At 52.7% G+C, this 18,147-nt stretch overlaps 1 protein-coding gene across 1 annotated transcript in view; it reads right to left on the reverse strand.

The window, feature by feature from the left end:
• Positions 1-18,147, reverse strand: part of HAUS7 (HAUS augmin like complex subunit 7) — a 23,914-nt gene continuing 5,767 nt past the window's right edge. Inside the window, exons 4-13 of the mRNA XM_023725425.1 lie at positions 17,898-18,036; positions 17,600-17,715; positions 13,554-13,621; positions 12,541-12,602; positions 11,111-11,202; positions 10,489-10,632; positions 10,298-10,394; positions 9,369-9,593; positions 8,318-8,432; positions 1-221 (exon numbers count right to left, since the gene is read on the reverse strand). Of these exons, the coding sequence (XP_023581193.1) occupies positions 151-221; positions 8,318-8,432; positions 9,369-9,593; positions 10,298-10,394; positions 10,489-10,632; positions 11,111-11,202; positions 12,541-12,602; positions 13,554-13,621; positions 17,600-17,715; positions 17,898-18,036 (1,129 nt within the window). The 3' untranslated portion in view covers positions 1-150. The remainder of the gene's footprint in view (positions 222-8,317; positions 8,433-9,368; positions 9,594-10,297; positions 10,395-10,488; positions 10,633-11,110; positions 11,203-12,540; positions 12,603-13,553; positions 13,622-17,599; positions 17,716-17,897; positions 18,037-18,147) is intronic.

The following is an 18,147-nucleotide window of genomic DNA, read 5'->3' on the forward strand; positions in this document are numbered from 1 at the left end:
TCACAGAGCCGCAAAGCAAAACCGAGAAAACGCAAAAAAAAGCAGGCGGAGGCAACTTCTTAGAACCTGAGGTCTCCTTTGTCTCCCACCTCCGCCCTCCTCCTCCCACTCCCTCCACGCGGTGCCCCCTGGAGAACAATGCAGTGATGACTAGTCGGGGCCTTTCCGCAGGGTCTCGTTGAAGAGCTTGTATTTCAGTGTGAGCTCTTGCATTTTGGTGGCTGCAGAGAAAAACAAAGGCAAATGGCTGCATGAGTCCAGAGGTCCAGGCCAGGCCCCAGCGCACCCAGCAAAGCCCACCCCCCCATTGTCTTCCACCTCCCATGGTATGGTGGCCAGACTCTCACTGGGACTCAGAAATGGCCGAGCCTGGGGGCTGTGCCGGGGCAGGAGGCTGGAGTACAGGGAGTGTGATGCCCATGGGAGGTGGCCCTACCCTCCAGCCACACTGTGGGCTGGGCCACCAGCTCTGGGAGCCCTGCACTGGACTGAGACCCTTCCTCTCCCTGGGCCCTCCCTGCCCACCATCCTGCCCACCAGCTCTGGGGGCCCTGTGCTAGACTGAGACCCTTCCTCTCCCGGGGCCCTCCCTGCCCACCACCCTGCCCACCAGGGTCTAGGAGAGGCAGCCCATGGGGGAGCAGCTTGCTGTGTTCTAACCAGACTAATCACACATGTGCACTTTGCCCAGTTACCCATTCAGCCCCTCTGTCATCTTCAGGAGGGAGTAGGCAAGGTCTTGGACAATTGTCCTCCTCCCAGACCTTCACCCCCGCTTGGCATTAGAAAGTCTCTGCATGTTCTAAGCACATCCACCAGGCTCAGCTCCTCACTGTCCACTGGGGAAACAGGCAAAGGCGGAGCACCACTCTGCTTGCCTTCAGTGGGAATTCGGGGCTCACCCAGCAGTCTAGGAGAGTCTACAGTCTAAGAATTCAGGTGAAACAGAAGCAGGAAGCTGCCTGGAGTAGATCTGAGGCAGGAGGAACTGGGAGGCCACCTCCATTCTGTAGAAAGCCAGCACCACCCTCTCCCTCCAACTCTCCAGACCCACCGGGGCAGCCAGAGCTTGAGAGCAAGCAAAGGTCAAGGAGGGAAGGCAGGCAGGAGGGAGGGACTGAGGGGTTAACCCAGCCCTGCCGTCAGTGGTGTCTGTCAGAAAAGCACAGTCTGACACCAGTCCTCTGGTGCCCCAGTCACAGGTGAGATGGCGCCCTGTCACAATTATCAATAATAATTATTACATTATGAGTGCATGAATGGAAAGTATCTTATTAAGAACAATTATATACACTGGTGGTAAGAGTCACAGTGACAGTGGTGATTAGGAGAAACGTTACAGTAAATCTGAAAATGGAGGATCCCGCTGTCATGAACCAATCAGAAAGAAAGCAGGCTCCTGGGTACTCAGTACATGTGTGACAGGTGTGTGTGGGCAGGCAAAGGGCAGCAGGGAGGCCACAGCCCGGGGAGAAGAGCCCGGGGAGAGGGCCGGAGCCCAGGGAGAGGGCCGGAACCCGGGGGCAGGACTGGAGCCCGGGGAGAGGGCAAGAACCTGGGGGGAGGGCATCCAAAGACATTCCTCCATGTCAGCAACTGATGGTCTCCTATGCCAGGAATGATAACTGGAAGAGGAATGCTATTGCATTCATGTCAAAAAGAACATTTCAAGATCTATCCTGAAGTACAACGCTGTCAGTGATGGGATAATATCCGCACGCCTCCAAGGAAGACCAGTTGATACAGCTATTATTCAAATGTACGCACTAACCACCAAGGCCAAAGATGAAGGAACTGAAGATTTTGACCAACTTCTGCAGCCTGAAACTGATCAAACATGCAACCGAGATGCAATGACATTACCGGTGATTGGAATGCAAAAGCTGGAAACAAAGAAGAAGGATTGGTAGTTGGAAAATATGCCCTTAGAGATAGAAACAATGCCGGAGATCACCTGATAGACTTTTGCAAGACCAACGACTTCTTCATTGCAAATACCTTTTTTCGCCAACATAAATGGCAACTATACACACAGACCTCGCCAGATGGAATACACAGGAATCAAATTGACTACATCTGTGGAGAGAGATGACGGAAAAGCTCAATATCATCAGTCAGAACGAGGCCAGAGGCCGACTGTGGAACAGACCATCAATTGCTCATATGCAAGTTCAAGTTGAAGCTGAAAAAATTAGAACAAGTCCATGAGAGCCAAAGTACGGCCTTGAGTATATCCCACGTGAATTCAGAGACCACCTCAAGAATAGATTTGATGCGTTGAACACTAATGACTGAAGACCAGACGAGTTGTGGAATGACATCAAGGACATCATACATGAAGGAAGCAAGAGGCCATTAAAAAGACAGGAAAGAAAGAAAAGACCAAAATGGACGTCAGAAGAGACTCTGAAACTTCCTCTTGAATGTAAAGTAGCTAAAGCAAATGGAAGAAATGATGAAGTAAAAGAGCTGAACAGAAGATTTCAAAGGGCGACTTCAGAAGACAAAGTATTATAATGACATGTGCAAAGAGCTGGAGCTAGAAAACCAAAAGGGAAGAACACGCTCAGCGTTTCTCAAGCTGAAAGAACTGAAGAAAAAAATTCAAGCCTTGTGTTGAAGTTTTGAAGGATTCTACGAGAAAAATATTAAATGATGCAGGAAGCATCAAAAGAAGATGGAAGGAATACACAGAGTCACTATACCAAAAAGAATCCGTCGATGTTCAACCATTTCAGGAGGTAGCATATGATCAGGAACCTATGGTACTGAAGGAAGAGGTCCAAGCTGCACTGAAGGCACTGGTGAAAAACAAGGCTCCGGGAATTGGCGGAATACAGTTGAGATGTTTCAACAAACGGATGCAGCACTGGAAGTGCTCACTCGTCTATGCCAAGAAATGTGCAAGACAGCTACCTGACCAACAGACTGGAAGGGATCCATATTTGTACCCATTCCAAAGAAAGGTGATCCAACAGAATGTGGAAATTATCGAAGAATATCATTAATATTACCCACAAGTAAAATTTTGCTGAAGATCATTCAAAAGCAGTTGCAGCAGTACATCGACAGGGAACTGCCAGAAATTCAAGCCAGATTCAGAAGAGGACGTGGAACGAGGGATATCATTGCTGATGTCAGATGGATCCCGGCTGAAAGCAGAAAATACCAGAAAGATGTTTATCTGTGTTTTATTGACTATGCAAAGGCATTTGACTGTGTGGATCATAACGAATTATGGATAACATTGCAAAGAATGGGAACTCCAGAACACTTAATTGTGCTCATGAGGAGCCTATAAGTAGACCAAGAGGCAGTTGTACTAACAGAAAAAGGGGATACTGCGTGGGTTAAAGTCAGGAAAGGTGTGTGTCAGGGTTGTATCCTTTCACCATACCTATTCAGTCTGTATGCTGAGCAAATAATCTGAGAAGCCGGACTGTATGAAGAAGCACGGGGCATCAGGATTGGAGGTAGATGCATTAACAACCTGCATTATGCAGATGACACAACCTTGCTTGCTGAAAGTGAAGAGGACTTGAAGCACTTGCTGATGAAGATCAAAGACCACAGCCTTCAGTATGGATTACAGCTTGACATAAAGAAAACAGAAATCCTTACAACTGGACCAATAAGCAACATCATGATAAACAGAGAAAAAATCAAAGTTGTCAAGGATTTCATTTTACTTGGATTCACAATCAACATCCATGGAAGCTGCAGTCAATAAATCAAATGATGCACTGCACTGGGCAAATGTGCTGCAAAAGACCTCTTTAAAGTGTTGAAAAGCAAAGACGTCACCTTGAAGACTAAGGTGCGCCTGATCCAAGCCATGGTATTTTCAATCGCCTCATATGCACGCGAAAGCTGGACAGTGAATAAGGAAGATCAAAGAGAAGAATTGACGCCTTTGAATTGTGGTGTTGGTGAAGAATATTGAATATACCATGGACTGCCACAAGAACAAACAAATCTGTCATGGAAGAAGTACAATCAGAATGCCCCTTAGAAGTGAGGATGGCGAGACTAAGTCGCACGTACTTTGGACATGTTATCAGGAGGGATCAGTCCCTGGAGAAGGACATCATGCTTGGTAAAGTAGAAGGTCAGTGAAAAAGAGGAAGACCGTCAACAAGATGGATTGACACAGTGGCTGCAACAATGGGCTCAAGCATAACGACGACTGTGAGGATGGGGAACGAATGGGCAATGTTTCATTCTGTTGTACACAAGGTCACTATGAGTCGGAAGTGACTCGACGGCACCTAACAACAATTTATATGAAATGTCAAGAACAGGCAAATCCACACAGATAAAAGGTAGATTAGTGGCTGCCAGGGGCTTGGGGCGATGAAAATGTTCTTACACTAGATAGTAGTGATGGCTGCACAACTATACTAAAAACCACTCAATTGTACACTTTAAAAGGGCGAATTTTAGCGTATGGGAATTGTATCTCAATAAAGGTATTATTTTTAAAAAAAAAAAGAACAAGGTGGGAAGACTGGCTTTACCTTCTTTCTTTCTTTGAGTTTATTTTGTTGTTTCTTTTTTAACCTCCCGAAATATGGTATTGGTGCAGGGATAGAGAAACAGAACAGAATAGAGAACCCAGAAACCCACCTATGCCAGTACAGAGGTGATGGTGTTGTAAATCAATGGTGGGAAAACAGATTTCCACGACATGGTGCTGAGACAATTGTGTATCCACATAGAATAAAATGAAATTACACTCCCTCACACCACACACAAAAATAAATTACGGGCAGACTAATGACCTAAGTCTAAAAGGTAATGCTATCAATCTTTTGGAAGGTAATATACGAGACTATCTTCACGATGTTAGAGTAGAGAAATATATCGTCAGTAAGACACAAAAAGCACTATCCATGAAAAAAAGATGGATAAACGTAACTACATTTACATTAAAAGCTACTGTACATTCAAAGGCCATAAAAAAGGTATGAAAATAAAATCCACATGGTGGAAGAAGAGGTCTGCACTACAGTGAGCATCCGAGGACTTGTATCCAGAAGATAAAAAAGGGCTACACGTCAGTGAGAAAAAGACAAGTAACCGAAGAGAAAAATGAGTACGATTGAAATAGGCACTTCACAAAAGAGAAAACGTCAATGATCAATAAATGTATGAAAAGGTGCAACCTTGTGAGTAATCACAGAAATGCAAAATAAAACTGCAATGAAATACCATCACACACTTACAAAATTGGCAACAATGAAAAAGTCTGACCATACTAAGTGTTGATGGGGCTGTGGAGCAATGGGATGTCTCGTACACTGCTGGATGTATGTGTGTGGAAGGGGTGAACAACATGGCAGTATTTATTAACACTGAAGAAATTGTATACTCTCTCCATGACTCAATAATTCTACTCCTAGGAAGACATCCTAAAGAATCTTGCACACCATAGCAGACCCCTGATCAAAAGCGGGAAAATACAGAACAGAATTTCAAATTCTCATGGACTCCAGACTTTCTGGAGCCATGGAGGGTGGATGAACCCCTAAAACTATCGTCCTGAGTTAATCTTTAAACCTTAAACCAAAAATATCCCCTGAAGTCTTCTTAAAACCAAACAGTAGTTTAGCTTAACTAGTAAAAAAAAAAAAAAGGTCTGCCTTGAGCATTATGTTCTTTTAAGAACAATCTACATGGAAACAAATTGACAACAGCAACTCGAAAGATGATTAGATAGGAACCTTAGGGGTCAATGAGTTTATGTGAATGAAAAGGAACAACCCAGAAAAAGAGGGTGAGAACGGTTGCACAACTAGAAGAATGTAATCAATGTCACTAAATTGTACATGTAGAAACTGTTGAATAGGTGTATATTTTTGCTGTGTATATTCTCAACAACAAAATAAATAAAATTTAGAAAAAAAAGAAACGTGTACACATATGCACAAGGATACATGTCCAAGGATGTTTATAGCAGCCCAAAATTGAAGCAAGCCACATGTCCACCAACAGTAGAATGGATAAATAAAGTGAAGTACAGTCATACAGTGGAATACTTTACGACAGGGGTTGGCAAACTATGGCCTGCCACCTATTTTTGTAAATAACGTTTTATTGAAACACAACCATGCTCATTCATTTACATGTTGTCTATGGCTGTTTTCGTGCTACAACAGCAGAGCTGAGTGATTGGAACAGTGAGCATGTGGCCTGCAAAGCCTAAAATATTTACTATCTGGCTCTTTTCTGAAAAAGTTTACCTACCCTTGCTACATGGCAATGAAAATGAACAAATGACAGATACACAGAACACAGATGAATCTCACAAAAATAACGCTGAGCAAAAGAAGCAAGACACGAGAGAATACCTATGGTATCTTTCCTTTCAAATAAAATTAAATAACAGGCTAAAGTAAAGTCTATTACACAGCGAGGTGAAATGAAAAAGAAAAGCAAAGAAATAATTATCCTGAAGGTCAGGACAGGAGTAACGTTTAAGCAGGAGAGAGTTGTATTCTGAAGGGGCACGTGGCGGGGGCTCTAGGGTGTCCCTCACGTTCTAGTTCTTGACCTGGGTAGTCATGGTCACACAAGTATTCACTTTGAAATCATCTGAACTGTACAGAAAGAGGGGCTTGACATTGCACAGTTCGTGAGTGGGGACAAAATCAAACCCTTTCGTGTTTCTATCCCTGAGAGTTGAGACTCCTCACTAAACGTTAGTCTTCTTACTTTAAAAAAAAAAAAAAAAACTTTTCTGAATGCATATTTCTACCATTAAAATGTGTTCAGAAAAAAAGTGTAATTAAAATTAAGGTACAATTTTACTCCTATCCAATAGCAAAAATGTTAAAATGATAAAAACCCAATGGAGGAGGCCACCAAACCGAAACCCAAACCCATTGCCGTTGATTCCGACTCATAGCGACCCTCTAGGACAGAGCAGAACTGCCCCCATAGGGTTTCCAAGGAGCAGCTGGTGGATTCCAACTGCCGACCTTTTGGTTAGTGGCCGAGCTCTTAACCACTGTGCCACCAAGGCTCCAAATAGCAAAAATGTTAAAATGATAAAACCCAATGGAGGAGACCATAGTGAAATGGAAATCCTCTGAAAATGAGGAAAAACGTTATGTACAAACAAGTTCACTGCATCCTTTTTAAAACACCGATAACCAGGGGAAAAAACTAGCCTAAGTAATGCATGTTTGTTACAGAAAATTTGAAAACCACAGAGAAGGATAAAGAATCACCTCTGATTCCAACACAGAGAAAACCACTAATAATCTGGTTCATTTCCTTCAAGAGTTTCTTCTATTTCGTTTTAAAAGGTGACATCATACTGTATATGGACGTTTTTAACCTGTGTTTTCCCTTTACCATTTTATGACACGGATTGTCTCCAGCCATTCAAATCTTATTGCAACCGACTCTTTTAACAATGCATACTATTCCACCATTCGGATAGACCATTGTTTACATGCTTGTAAATACTGCAACAGTATTGTGCCTCACCGTAAAAAGCTGAAAACGACATAGAGGCTCAGTCATAGAGAATCTGTGAAGCAAATGGACTAGTGTTCGACCATTAAAAGTGTTCCTTAGGAAAGGAGAAAACACTGGTAACAAGGTCAAAGAGAAAAAACCTAATACAAAACTGTACATACATGATGATTACAGCCACCATCTTTAACAATACCCAAGAGACTTGAAAGCAGGGACTCAGATACCTGTACGCGAATGTTCATAGCGGCACTATTCACAACAGACCAAAGGTGGAAATGACCTGAACACCCAACAACAGAGGATGGAGGAACAAACTGTGGTCCATACGTACAATGGACCACTAATCGGCCAGCAGGAGAAATGAAGTCTTCACGCACGCTCCCACACGGAAGAACCTTGAAACCATACTGCTGAGTGAATTCAGTCACAAAAGGACTGCATGATCCCACCTATGTGAAATATCTAGAGTTGGAAAAAGGATAGAGGCGAAAGTCTACCAGTGGTTACGACGGGATGGGGAAAGGGAAATGGGGCGTCATTGCTTCAGGGCTGCAGAGTTTCTGCTTGGGTGATGAGAAATTCTGGAAATGGAGATGGTGTTTGTACAACACTATACACGTAACTGAAGCTACTGTGTTATACACTTACCGATGGTTACAACGGCAGATTGTACGTCAGATATGTTACCACGATCGAGAAGAAGAAGAGGAAAGTAAAGCGCTGCTCCCCCAATGCCCTGAGTCCTGGTCAAGCACAGAACAAGGAGCCCACGCATGATGCAGGGCCTTGGCCACGCGGCGGGCCTCAGAGGCAGGAAGGGGTGACCCCGTACCTAGACTCATCATGGAGTTGTCGCTGCCCCAGCAGCTCTGCTCTCCCTGATGCTTGGCTACCATGTTCGCAGTGCTCACGGAGGTATTAGTGGCCTCCACGACGGCTTTCAGCAGCTAGGAAGGAAGAGGAGGCAGGAGGAAGGACACGGGCAGCAACACTATGGTAGGTTGACCTACAGAGGTGATGTGTGGCTTCCCACCACGCTCCCCTTCCCAGCCCCCTCGAGCCGGGAAGAAGTCACCCCCAAAGACAGCCAAGGCTGGGGGCCATCCATCAGGGTCTCCACCTGAGTCCCGTTCCTCTTGGCCCAGCGGGGACGCCACACCATCACGTGCCCACCCCGTGCTGGCAGGCCTCAGCACCAGTAACTTTCCAGCAGTGGCCCACACTGCGTGGCGCCCCAGCCTAAGCAAAGCAGACAGCAGGGCGGGGACATAACTGTCCTAAAATAAACGGCCTTTCTGAGGGGAGAGAACTGTGCTCAAAATGTCCCTGTTGTAGGGCTCTCAGCAGACAGGTCTGCCGGGCGTTTTCAAGTCTAGGAGCCTTTGCATTTAAAAACCCAAAATAAACACCCTGGAACCCCTTGAGCAAATATAATCCTAAGAAAACCCTCTTCCTAGGTTGGAGCCTGGAGATCTGAAATGAGGAACAGAAGGAAATATTTCTGTAGTCAGGTCAGCCACGTGCTACAGCTTCTCCCTGACTTGTCCATCTGGGTCACGGTCAGTGGCAGGTGAGGCCTTTCCGTCTGTCTAGCAGCAACAGTGTGAAACTGACAGAAGGGCCAGAAGGTGGAGGCCCCACGTGGCCACCAACGGCCCAGCCTGGCCCACGCATGCACCTCTTTGGGACCGGGCCCACAGGTCCAGAAACACCCCCCTGAAGACCTGGAGCTCTTGTTGGGGGACAATCCACTTCAGACCACCCCCCCTTCCCCGGCACAGGTGTCCCTCCCCAAGGTGCCCGCCGGCGGTCCCAGCCCTCAGGTCCCCCACCAGGGGCTGCCCCTGAGCTCCAGTAACGGGGAGGGAAAGGGGTCTTCTTACTTGGCTGCAGGAAGTCAGAGTCTGGTACACAGCCTGGACGATGGGGCCGCACGGGTGGAGGTCAGGGCCCGGGCGGTGACAGCACTCACCCAGCTCGTCGTCGTAGACTTGGAGGAATGCCACAATGAGCTGGTGGAAGTCAGAGATGACCAGGCGCAGCTTCTGGTCCAAGGTGCTGGGGTCGGCCCCGGCCACAGCGGCTGCTTCCTTCTGCTGAGGTAAGCACTGCGAAGCAGACCGGAGGTGGTGGCGCCCTGCCCGCTCCTGCTCCTGGGGCACCCACCCGCTCCTCCTGCCTCGGGCAGCGTCCGACCGAAACAGCCCCAGCCAGGCTGACAAGACAGCTGCCGAAGTCGGAGGATGTAAGGCAAGAGGGGACGTGAGACAGGAAGAGACAGAGACGAGAAGCCGAAGGGGGCAGCTAGCACCCAACAGAGCCCTGGGTTTACAGCAAGACGGCCTGCCTTCCCATCTCAGCCCTGCCACTTCCGGGAGCCAAGCCCTTGACCGTTCTGGACCTGTTTCCTCCTCAGTAAGATAAGGAGGCCAGGCCAGGGGTTGCTGGGAAGGTCCCGTGAGAGAAAGTGGGGGGAAGCATAGAGCTCAGCGCCTGGCATGGAAAACATCCCCACACGGCCCTGGAACCCACGCCCCTGGGGCCAGGGAAGCCTTTAGCTCTCCTCTCACCCTCACATCGGGCTCTCTCGGGAACAGGGAACGTTCCCATGTACTGAGCACCCACTGCATTCTAGAACCTTGCCAGGGCCAAGCCACCTCACCTAAGCCTCACAACACCCCTGTGCACGGGGCAGACACAGCTCTAGTACCCTAGGCCCCCCGGGCCAGGCCCCTGGGGCTGCAGAGCGGTGCCAGCAGCCTTGAGGCCAGGGCCAAGCCTCTTCCAAGGAGGCAGCTGGCCCCACCCTCACCTGTGTCCTGAGCTCCTGGAGCTTGGCAGCACTCTCCTGCAGCTGCCTGGCCAGCTCCGTCACCTTCCTCTCCTCTGACTCTGAAGAAAGCTTGGTCCTGCAGGAGAGAAGGCAGCCCGGTTGGCTCGGCGCTGCCCTGGACGCCAGGGAACCCCACCTCGGGGCCAGGCCCGGAAGGGAGCAGGCTGTACCTCTGCTGGCCAAGGAGGGGCTGCATATCCAGGGGCCACGGGTCACACTCGGGGTTCAGGAGCGCCTGCAGGTGCGGGCTGGAGAAGAGATCTCCCAGCAGCACCTCATTCTTCTCCCTCGTGTCCTTGAAGTGCTGTTCCACGCTGCAAGGCACAGACCACGCCATCACAGGCCTCGCCAGGCCTCCGTGGCCTGCGCTTCCTGCCTCACCTAGCCCCTGGCCCACATGGAAGAGTCGAAAGGAGACCACACAGCCACGCCACTAGAGTCGGCCTCCTTCAGCACCTAGAGCCGAGCGCAGGAGCTCCCTGCTTGCCTGGGGCCCTGCCGGCCCCTCAAAGGGACCACTCAGGACCGTGGGCAGTGAACTGTCCCCTCGGGTGGAGCCACACCAGGTACAGACACTGCCCAGCTCTCGACTAGCCCATGACCCCCGGGGGACGGTGTCCTGCCTGGGCTCAGTCTGGAAAGTGAGGCCCTGGAGATCTGCCCAGTGGCGGGACCAGGTGCCCAGCAAGACCCTGCAGCCCGCTCTAGCTCTGGGATCCAGGTGAGCAACCAAGAGAAGACTGGCCGACGGCCCATCTCAACCATCCAGCTGAGGCCCACCTGCCCCTTTACCTAGAACAACTGGAGTAGCCGATGCTCAGGCTCCAAATGGCATCCAGCATCTGGTCCATGAAGCGCAGCTGCTTCTGAGCGCAGGCACAGCCCTGCAGAGGGAAGCCCTACTCACTGGCCACCCCTGAGACAAGCAAGGCCAGCTGTGCCAGCAAGTCCCAGGCTCCAGGCCCCGGTGTCTAGGCGTGCCCGTGTAGCCTTGGGGCTGCAAAGGGCCAGACTCAACACGGGTGACTGTGGTAGTCATGGAGGTGGGGACTAGAATGGACTGAGGAGACAGAGGAGAGAGAAGAGCTTGGGAGAAAAAACAAAAGCCAAATCCATTGTCATCGAGTCGATTCCGACTCATACTGACCCTCTAGGACAGAGCAGAACTGCCCCATAGGGTTTCCAAGGAGCGCCTGGTGGATTCCAACTGCCGACCTTTTGGTTAGCAGCCCAGCTCTTAACCACTGTGCCACCAGCTCGGGGGAGTGCCCCACAAATCTGCTTATGAACTCCTGGGCTCACCCCAACCTGTGGATGGATCTTGATTAGCAGACCAAAGACTGACTGCTAAGCCAGTGCACAGACCTACGCCCAGGTCCCAACCTGACCACTGGGTGGCGCACATGCAGGGCGGATCGGATTAGCCAAGGCTGTGGAAACCGAACTCACGTTGGAGCCACAGCCCAGAGAAGCGGACTCTAAACGGGCAACACGAGGGTCATGACTGGTGCCGGTAGCGAACACGAATCTGCACGTGTCCTGAAACTGCATGCACACATACACACACAGCGCCAATCTGAACGGGCTCTGCGGACGGTGCCCATGGGCGTTTCCCGCTCGTGATATTGACCTACGGCCACACGAGATGCTAACACTGGGCGAAGGGTGTCCCGCACCTCCCTGTACGTTTCTTACAACTTTCCGTGAATCTGTAAACATTTCGAAGATTTTCGTAAAGCTCTTCAGGGAAGGGAGCGGGTTTCTTGGACAGCAGGAGTAGGATGACCCCCTAGACACACCCTTTGGACGGCAGCCGCCGGCAGAGGGAAACGCGGGGGCTCGGGAGGCAGGGGCCTGGCTTTGAGGCCTGGCTCTGCCACCGTGTTGCTCGATCACCTCGTGGCAATCACTGGCAGATGAAGTACTAGCAGTGCTGGGTGCACACGAGGTGATCGAGGACGGATGCACTCTGCCCCTCTGGTTCTTCCTTCTAAGCCAGAGACCCGCATCCACCAGGCCCCCGCCCGCCCCGGGATGGAGGGGGTCTACCCACGGGAATCCCACTGACTCCTGTCCTGAAGACTAACGAGCAGGAGGCCGTGGATGTCTAGAGGAAGCGTGCCCAGGCCCCAGCCGCGCCCAGGCCCGAGGAGTCTGAGGCGCTGGGGAAGAAACTCCACCCAGGCCCACCTTCACGGGGACACACCAGCGTCCTCTCTCACCTTCACGAGCTCCTGGTCATCTGGCCCACACAGCATCAGCTCATGGCCAAGTTTCACCATCTCTGTCAGAGCAAAAAGATCCTGTTACTGTGGCTGCCCACCCAAACCAGAGAGGACGCCACCCAGACATGCTGAGGCCAAGGCACTTTGTGGTGAGTGTGTGCCCCCAGTCATCGGGCTGGGCACCGCCACCAGAGTGGACAAGTCACGGCCCCTCTCTGGGCGTCAGCGTCCTTGCCTGTACAATAAGGCCTGGAATTGGACACTCTCCCACGAAGAACTCCCTCACTTGGCCTCTAACGGGAGCCGGCCAGCTGCCTGAGGAGCCGACAGCAGTGAGGCTGTCTGCATCTTTTCACACCACTCTCTCATCTCGCCCGCAAACCTAGGACACTCATCCTGCTCGCGTGGGACAGGGGCTGCTCTGGATGGAACTGTGTCCCCCGAAAGACGTCCTAACCCCTGTGGTTGTGAACGTCGCCTTGTTTGGAAATAGGGTCTTTGTAGCTGTTAGCAGTTAACACGAGGCCATACAGGAGTAGGCTGGGTCCTGACCCCGGCTGAGTGGTGTGCTTATACATGAGGAAAGACAGAGAGACACACGGGAGGAACACAGCCGCGTGAAGACACATCTACACGCCAACATATGCCTGGGACCACCGGAAGCTGGAAGAGACAAGGAAGGATCTGCCCCTAAAACCTTCAGAAGGAGCACGGCCTTGTCGACATCCTGAATTCGGACTTCTGGCCTCTAGAACCGTGAGAAACAATTTCTGTTCTGATAGGCCGTCTGCTTTGTAGTACCAATTAGGAAACCAGTACGGGGGCCCTGCCACTCTCCACGCCTCTGCGTGGCCCCTGGTCCTGGGCAGCTGGAGAAGTATCCACAGGCGTGCGCACCGTCCAGAAGAAAACCACCAGACCAAAGGGAAAGGAACTTCAGCTGGGACGGAAGGCTGTGAAGCAGCTCAGGGCTCCACCACTAGGCTCCACGCTCTGAAGTACAGCCCTACCTTGGATCTTCACCTCAGCCTGGGCACCCTTCAGAGAGCTGAACTTGTCCTGTAAGGAGGGACAGGCCCTGTGGGGAAACAGGAGAACAATTCAGGCCAGAAAGGGCCATGCCAGAGCTGGAGTGTCCCCACACTGTCCTCTCTGCACGTGCATTCCAGCTCTGCACACCTTTCTCCAGAGGACCGGGGGATCGCTTTCCTTTAAATCATGGCGTGGATTTGTTCTGAGCACGTCAGCCGAGGCCCTTGCTGCACTGGCCCTTGCTTCCGCCCACTAGCCCCCTCCCGCCCCCTCACAGCCATGGCCCAGCGCATCTGCCAGCCCGGGACAGGGCCCGGTGAGCGTTCAGGAGTGAAGGTCATTGCTTCTCGCCCTAGAACATTCTGCCATCAGTCAGTGTCGGTGCTTAGCTCTTTCAATAGAGGGGGGTGGATTTTCATCTTTTAAAAAGCATACTTCTACAGGAGATTGTGCTAATCCAGGTCTCAGTCTGAAGCCTCGAGCTGGCCACCTGTTTTTGTGAAGGACCCAGCCCGGCCCATCTATCCATGTTGTCTATGGCTGCTGTCCTGCTACAATAGTAGAGACTGCCTGGCCTGCAAAGGGCCGCTGCGCCCTGCTGTTAACCTCAGGTGGGCAGCTCACCCTGGCCCCTGCCAGCGAGGGTAAGCGTACAGCAAGCTGTGTGGCTGCTCTGTGCAGCTGACCCCAGCCTTCCCCGGACCAATGCCTCCAAAGCCAACGCCCAAGACCCAGGCCACTGAGAGCCCATCACGCCGGGGCCCTGGGAGCTGGTGGGCTCCCCAGAGCCTGAGGCCTGAGTGGAGAGGGAAGGACTGAGCTGTCCATCAGCTACGCAGCCCATCCTTGACAACGTATTAAGACACCCACAGGGCAGGAGGAAGAGAAGGCAGCCGCTAGCCTGGAGTCTGGCTGAGGCCCAGGTGCTGGGCAACGTTCCCGCTTACAAGAGAGCACTCACGGGTTCCCAGGCTGCAAACACCCAAACTCACCGAAACCTAGGTGACCTGATTCAGAACGGGGTTTAATTAAACTGGTTTTATTGAATCAGCAGGGAGCAAGGCAGCAAGGAATGGTGGTTGAGGCCTTGAAAGAAAGCCGAGCTCTCAGGGAGCCCAGGAGGCCCCCGAGGCCTTGCAGGCACCCCCAAGGTCCTGTGGCGCCACCTCCTGCGCCTCTGGCACATAGGCCACTGAAGGTCAGCGCGGCTGCGGCTCCCAGGGGCCACCAGGGCCCCAGATCAGGGCCTTGATGTGGAGGCTGGGTGAGAGAAGCAAGCGTGAATCTGGGGGAAGCTGTAACCGCCGCCGCCTCCTTCAGGCCCTTTAAAGGCTCACTTTGCTAGCTTAGTACCCTCAAGAGCAAGTGGACACCTACTGGTTTCTCCACGAAGGACTCGGTTCCTTGTATTTAGAGGACTAGAAGCCAGTGAGCAACATGGCTTCAGCCTTCCCTCCACCCATCCCTCTCTGGCCGGCAGAGCAGCCTGGTTTCCTGCTGGCCCCAGCTTCCGCCTGGCCCAGGCAAATCTGGGTCCCCTCTCACGGAGCCAACTCCAGAACTCCCTCCCCCCTGCGCTCACCCAGGCCAGCCCCACTACCGTCTCTCCTCCCGGGTCCCTGGAATGGGCTCTGGTCCCCCCAGGCAGGCACCCTGAGCCAGCCACCTTGCCCCGGGACTGTTGCAACAGCCTCCTTGTGGGTCTCACTGCCTCGTGTCTCCCCTGCAAATCCATCTCCTGTCGGGCCCGAGAACATGGCCAAAATCCCATTTCAGTAGGTCACTGCCCCAGTGAGACCCCTGTTGCTCGCCCTGCCCCAGAGCGTAAAGGTCCAAGGCCTTCACGTGGCTTGCGAGGCCCCGTGTGAGCTGGCCCTGAGCTGCCCTCCGTGCTGTCTACGCGTCAACTCCCCGCTCCCATCACAAAAGGCATGCTGCCATCACCCATCCTCACACTGGGGACATGCCACTCACCCTCCAGAGGCCCAGATCAAATGCCACCTCCTCCAGCGAATGCCCCCAGCACTTGGCTCAGACGCCACTGGGACCCACAGTCGGCCCTTCCTGCCCTGCCAAACCCCCAGCTCCCTGAGGACCTCCACCCGCGGTGGTAGCCCCTGGACGGGCACACAGGTGCGTGTTCCAACACCTGCTAGGGCCTGGGGCTACACAGAGGCGTCCTGCCACAGGTCAGGACAGAGCCGGCGAGCCAGGGCCCCGGTGGAGGCATGCTCCAGAGCGGGTGGGAGCCGTGCGGATGGGAGCCGGTGTGCAAGGAGACAACGTGGGAGCTGGGTCTTAGAAGACAGCACAGGAGTCTGTGTACCATGCAAAGACCTGAATAGCGTTCCCAGGATGGAAACAGCATTAAGTGAAAGCAAAAGCTTAAGAGTACACACCCCCTCCTCACTAATTGACATGATTAGGTTCCAAAGACCAGGTCGTTATGCTAAATCGGCATTATGAGAAAATGGACAATGACCACATCAGATCACAAAACAGAGGATGACTACATCATTACATAACTGCCAAACTGCATCATTACATAACTGCCAAACCACTGAGAATCACGGCCCAGCCAAGCTGCCACGCAACCTTAACCATCACAGCCAGTGTTACTCTCGCCTCGCACCCTGGCGTTCATTACTGCCAGACGGATGTCGTTAATGCACAAAACAGTCCTACAGTAGATTTTTGATCGTTGTCATAAATGCAAAATGTCACATAACGAGGTAGTCAATAAGTGAGGAGAAGGCGTATGGTGTGTGCAGGCCCAGTGAGGGGCCTGGGGAAAGGGCTGGAAGGCAGCAGGAGAGGAGGTTGGAAAGGCAAAGACGGAAAAGATGAAAATGCCTCCCCCTTCCTCTGGGCTGTCCCCAGGACGCTGGCCCGGGGCCAAGCCTACTGGCCTCCTGCTGCCTGGCAGGCTTGCCTGGCGGGGGTGGGCTGGATCCTCGGTGCTCCACCTCGAGGCTCCTGCCTGAGCCCCCTCCTCGGCAGCAAGAGCAAACGGGCCAGGCTGAGGAGGGCAGGCCTCCCTCTGCCAACCGACCTCCGCCATCCAGAGGCCTCTGGGGGTCACCCAAAACACATTCCAAGCCTTCCTGACCTGGAGCTTTAAGGCAGATGATCAGCTCAGGGCTGCCTCATCGAGAGAGAGCAGCTGGGCTGTTCACAAGATGACAGTGGGCATGGCGTCCCCAGACATTCCATGGGACTTCCTGGGCCTTTTGGAGGGCATCAGGCCAAACACCCGCGGCCATCCAAGCAGGCTTGGCTTCCAGCACACACACTCAGGGAGGGTATCCCAAAGGGCTCGCAGACAGAGTCGGGGCCCAGTGCTAGCCCACAGGCCTGGGTCAGCAGGGGCTGGTCAGAGCTGGCTGCCCCAGTGGGCAGAGACTCAGACAGGGACCCTGGGCCCAGCCCTGCTGGTCACGACTCCACTCCAAGGGCCAAGACAGCCCACGTCTCCAGTCTGAAAGTGCAGGGACGGAGGTGGGCCACATCTCAGGTCCCCGCCAGTGCTGAACCTCCCAACTAGCAGCTCAAGCAGGAAGTATGCTCCAGGGCCAAGCTCAGCACTACCGCTAAGTGGCGAGGGCGGGCCCAGCCCAGCTGGCTGTTGGGGGGTCACGTTCAGCCAGCTTGTGAGCAGGGCTCTGTAGCCAGTGCTTCTGCCCTAACCAGCTGCTCACAGTGGCCGGGGGGCAGACTCGGGGGCTCTCTGGGAGGTCAGGTTGTTGGCGTTGGGGCCATCGAGTCGATTCCACTCCTAGCGACCCCACATGACAGAGTAGAACCGCCCCATAGAGTTTCCTAGGCTATAATCTCTACAGGAGCAGATCGCCAGGTCTTTCTCCCAAGGAGCAGCTGTTGGGTTTGAACCGCTGACCTTTTGGTTAAACAGCCAAGCGCTTAGCTACTTGTAAAAATACTTGACCACTTTTCTCTGGGTGGGCAGGGAGGAGCTGAGGGACCTGCGGCCACCCAGGGCGGGAAGAGGAAGAAAGGAGAACATTACCGGACACACATCCACTCCAGGATCTCCAGACGGTACTTGGAGGGGCTACACAGCAGTTCCTGGATGGTCTTTGGCTCCGTGACATACAGACCCTCGAGGAAGGGGCAGTCTAGGTCCTGAGCAAGGAAAGGGCAGGCCAGGAAGGGTTAGGGAGCTGGAATCACTGCCGACCACCAGGTGGTCTTGCATTCATGCCCTTTGCAGTGGTCCACTCACACATTTACCGTCAGCACGTGCCAGGCGTGCACCCCAAGGCTGTCCCCCCCCCTCTGGGGGCCGGCACCACTGCCAGGCCCACCATGCTCCTCCCTCCATCTGCCTTCGCCAGCAACGCCTCCTTTAACTGCACCAGTCTGGGCCCTTGCAGCAGGAGGACCAAGCAGTAATGTCTGAGCCTTGGAGGAGGCCCACCTGGATTCCCATCCAGACTCAGGGCCCTGTGGGCCAAGAGAAAGGGGCGGGGCGACTGGGAGGGCCAAGGGGCTAGAGAGTTGGGAGGGAGAGGGGCGGGGCGACTGGGAGGGCCAAGGGGCTAGAGAGTTGGGAGG

This window comes from Trichechus manatus, unplaced genomic scaffold (genome assembly GCF_000243295.1).
Source record: "Trichechus manatus latirostris isolate Lorelei unplaced genomic scaffold, TriManLat1.0 scaffold00309, whole genome shotgun sequence".
Classification (NCBI taxonomy): domain Eukaryota; kingdom Metazoa; phylum Chordata; class Mammalia; order Sirenia; family Trichechidae; genus Trichechus; species Trichechus manatus.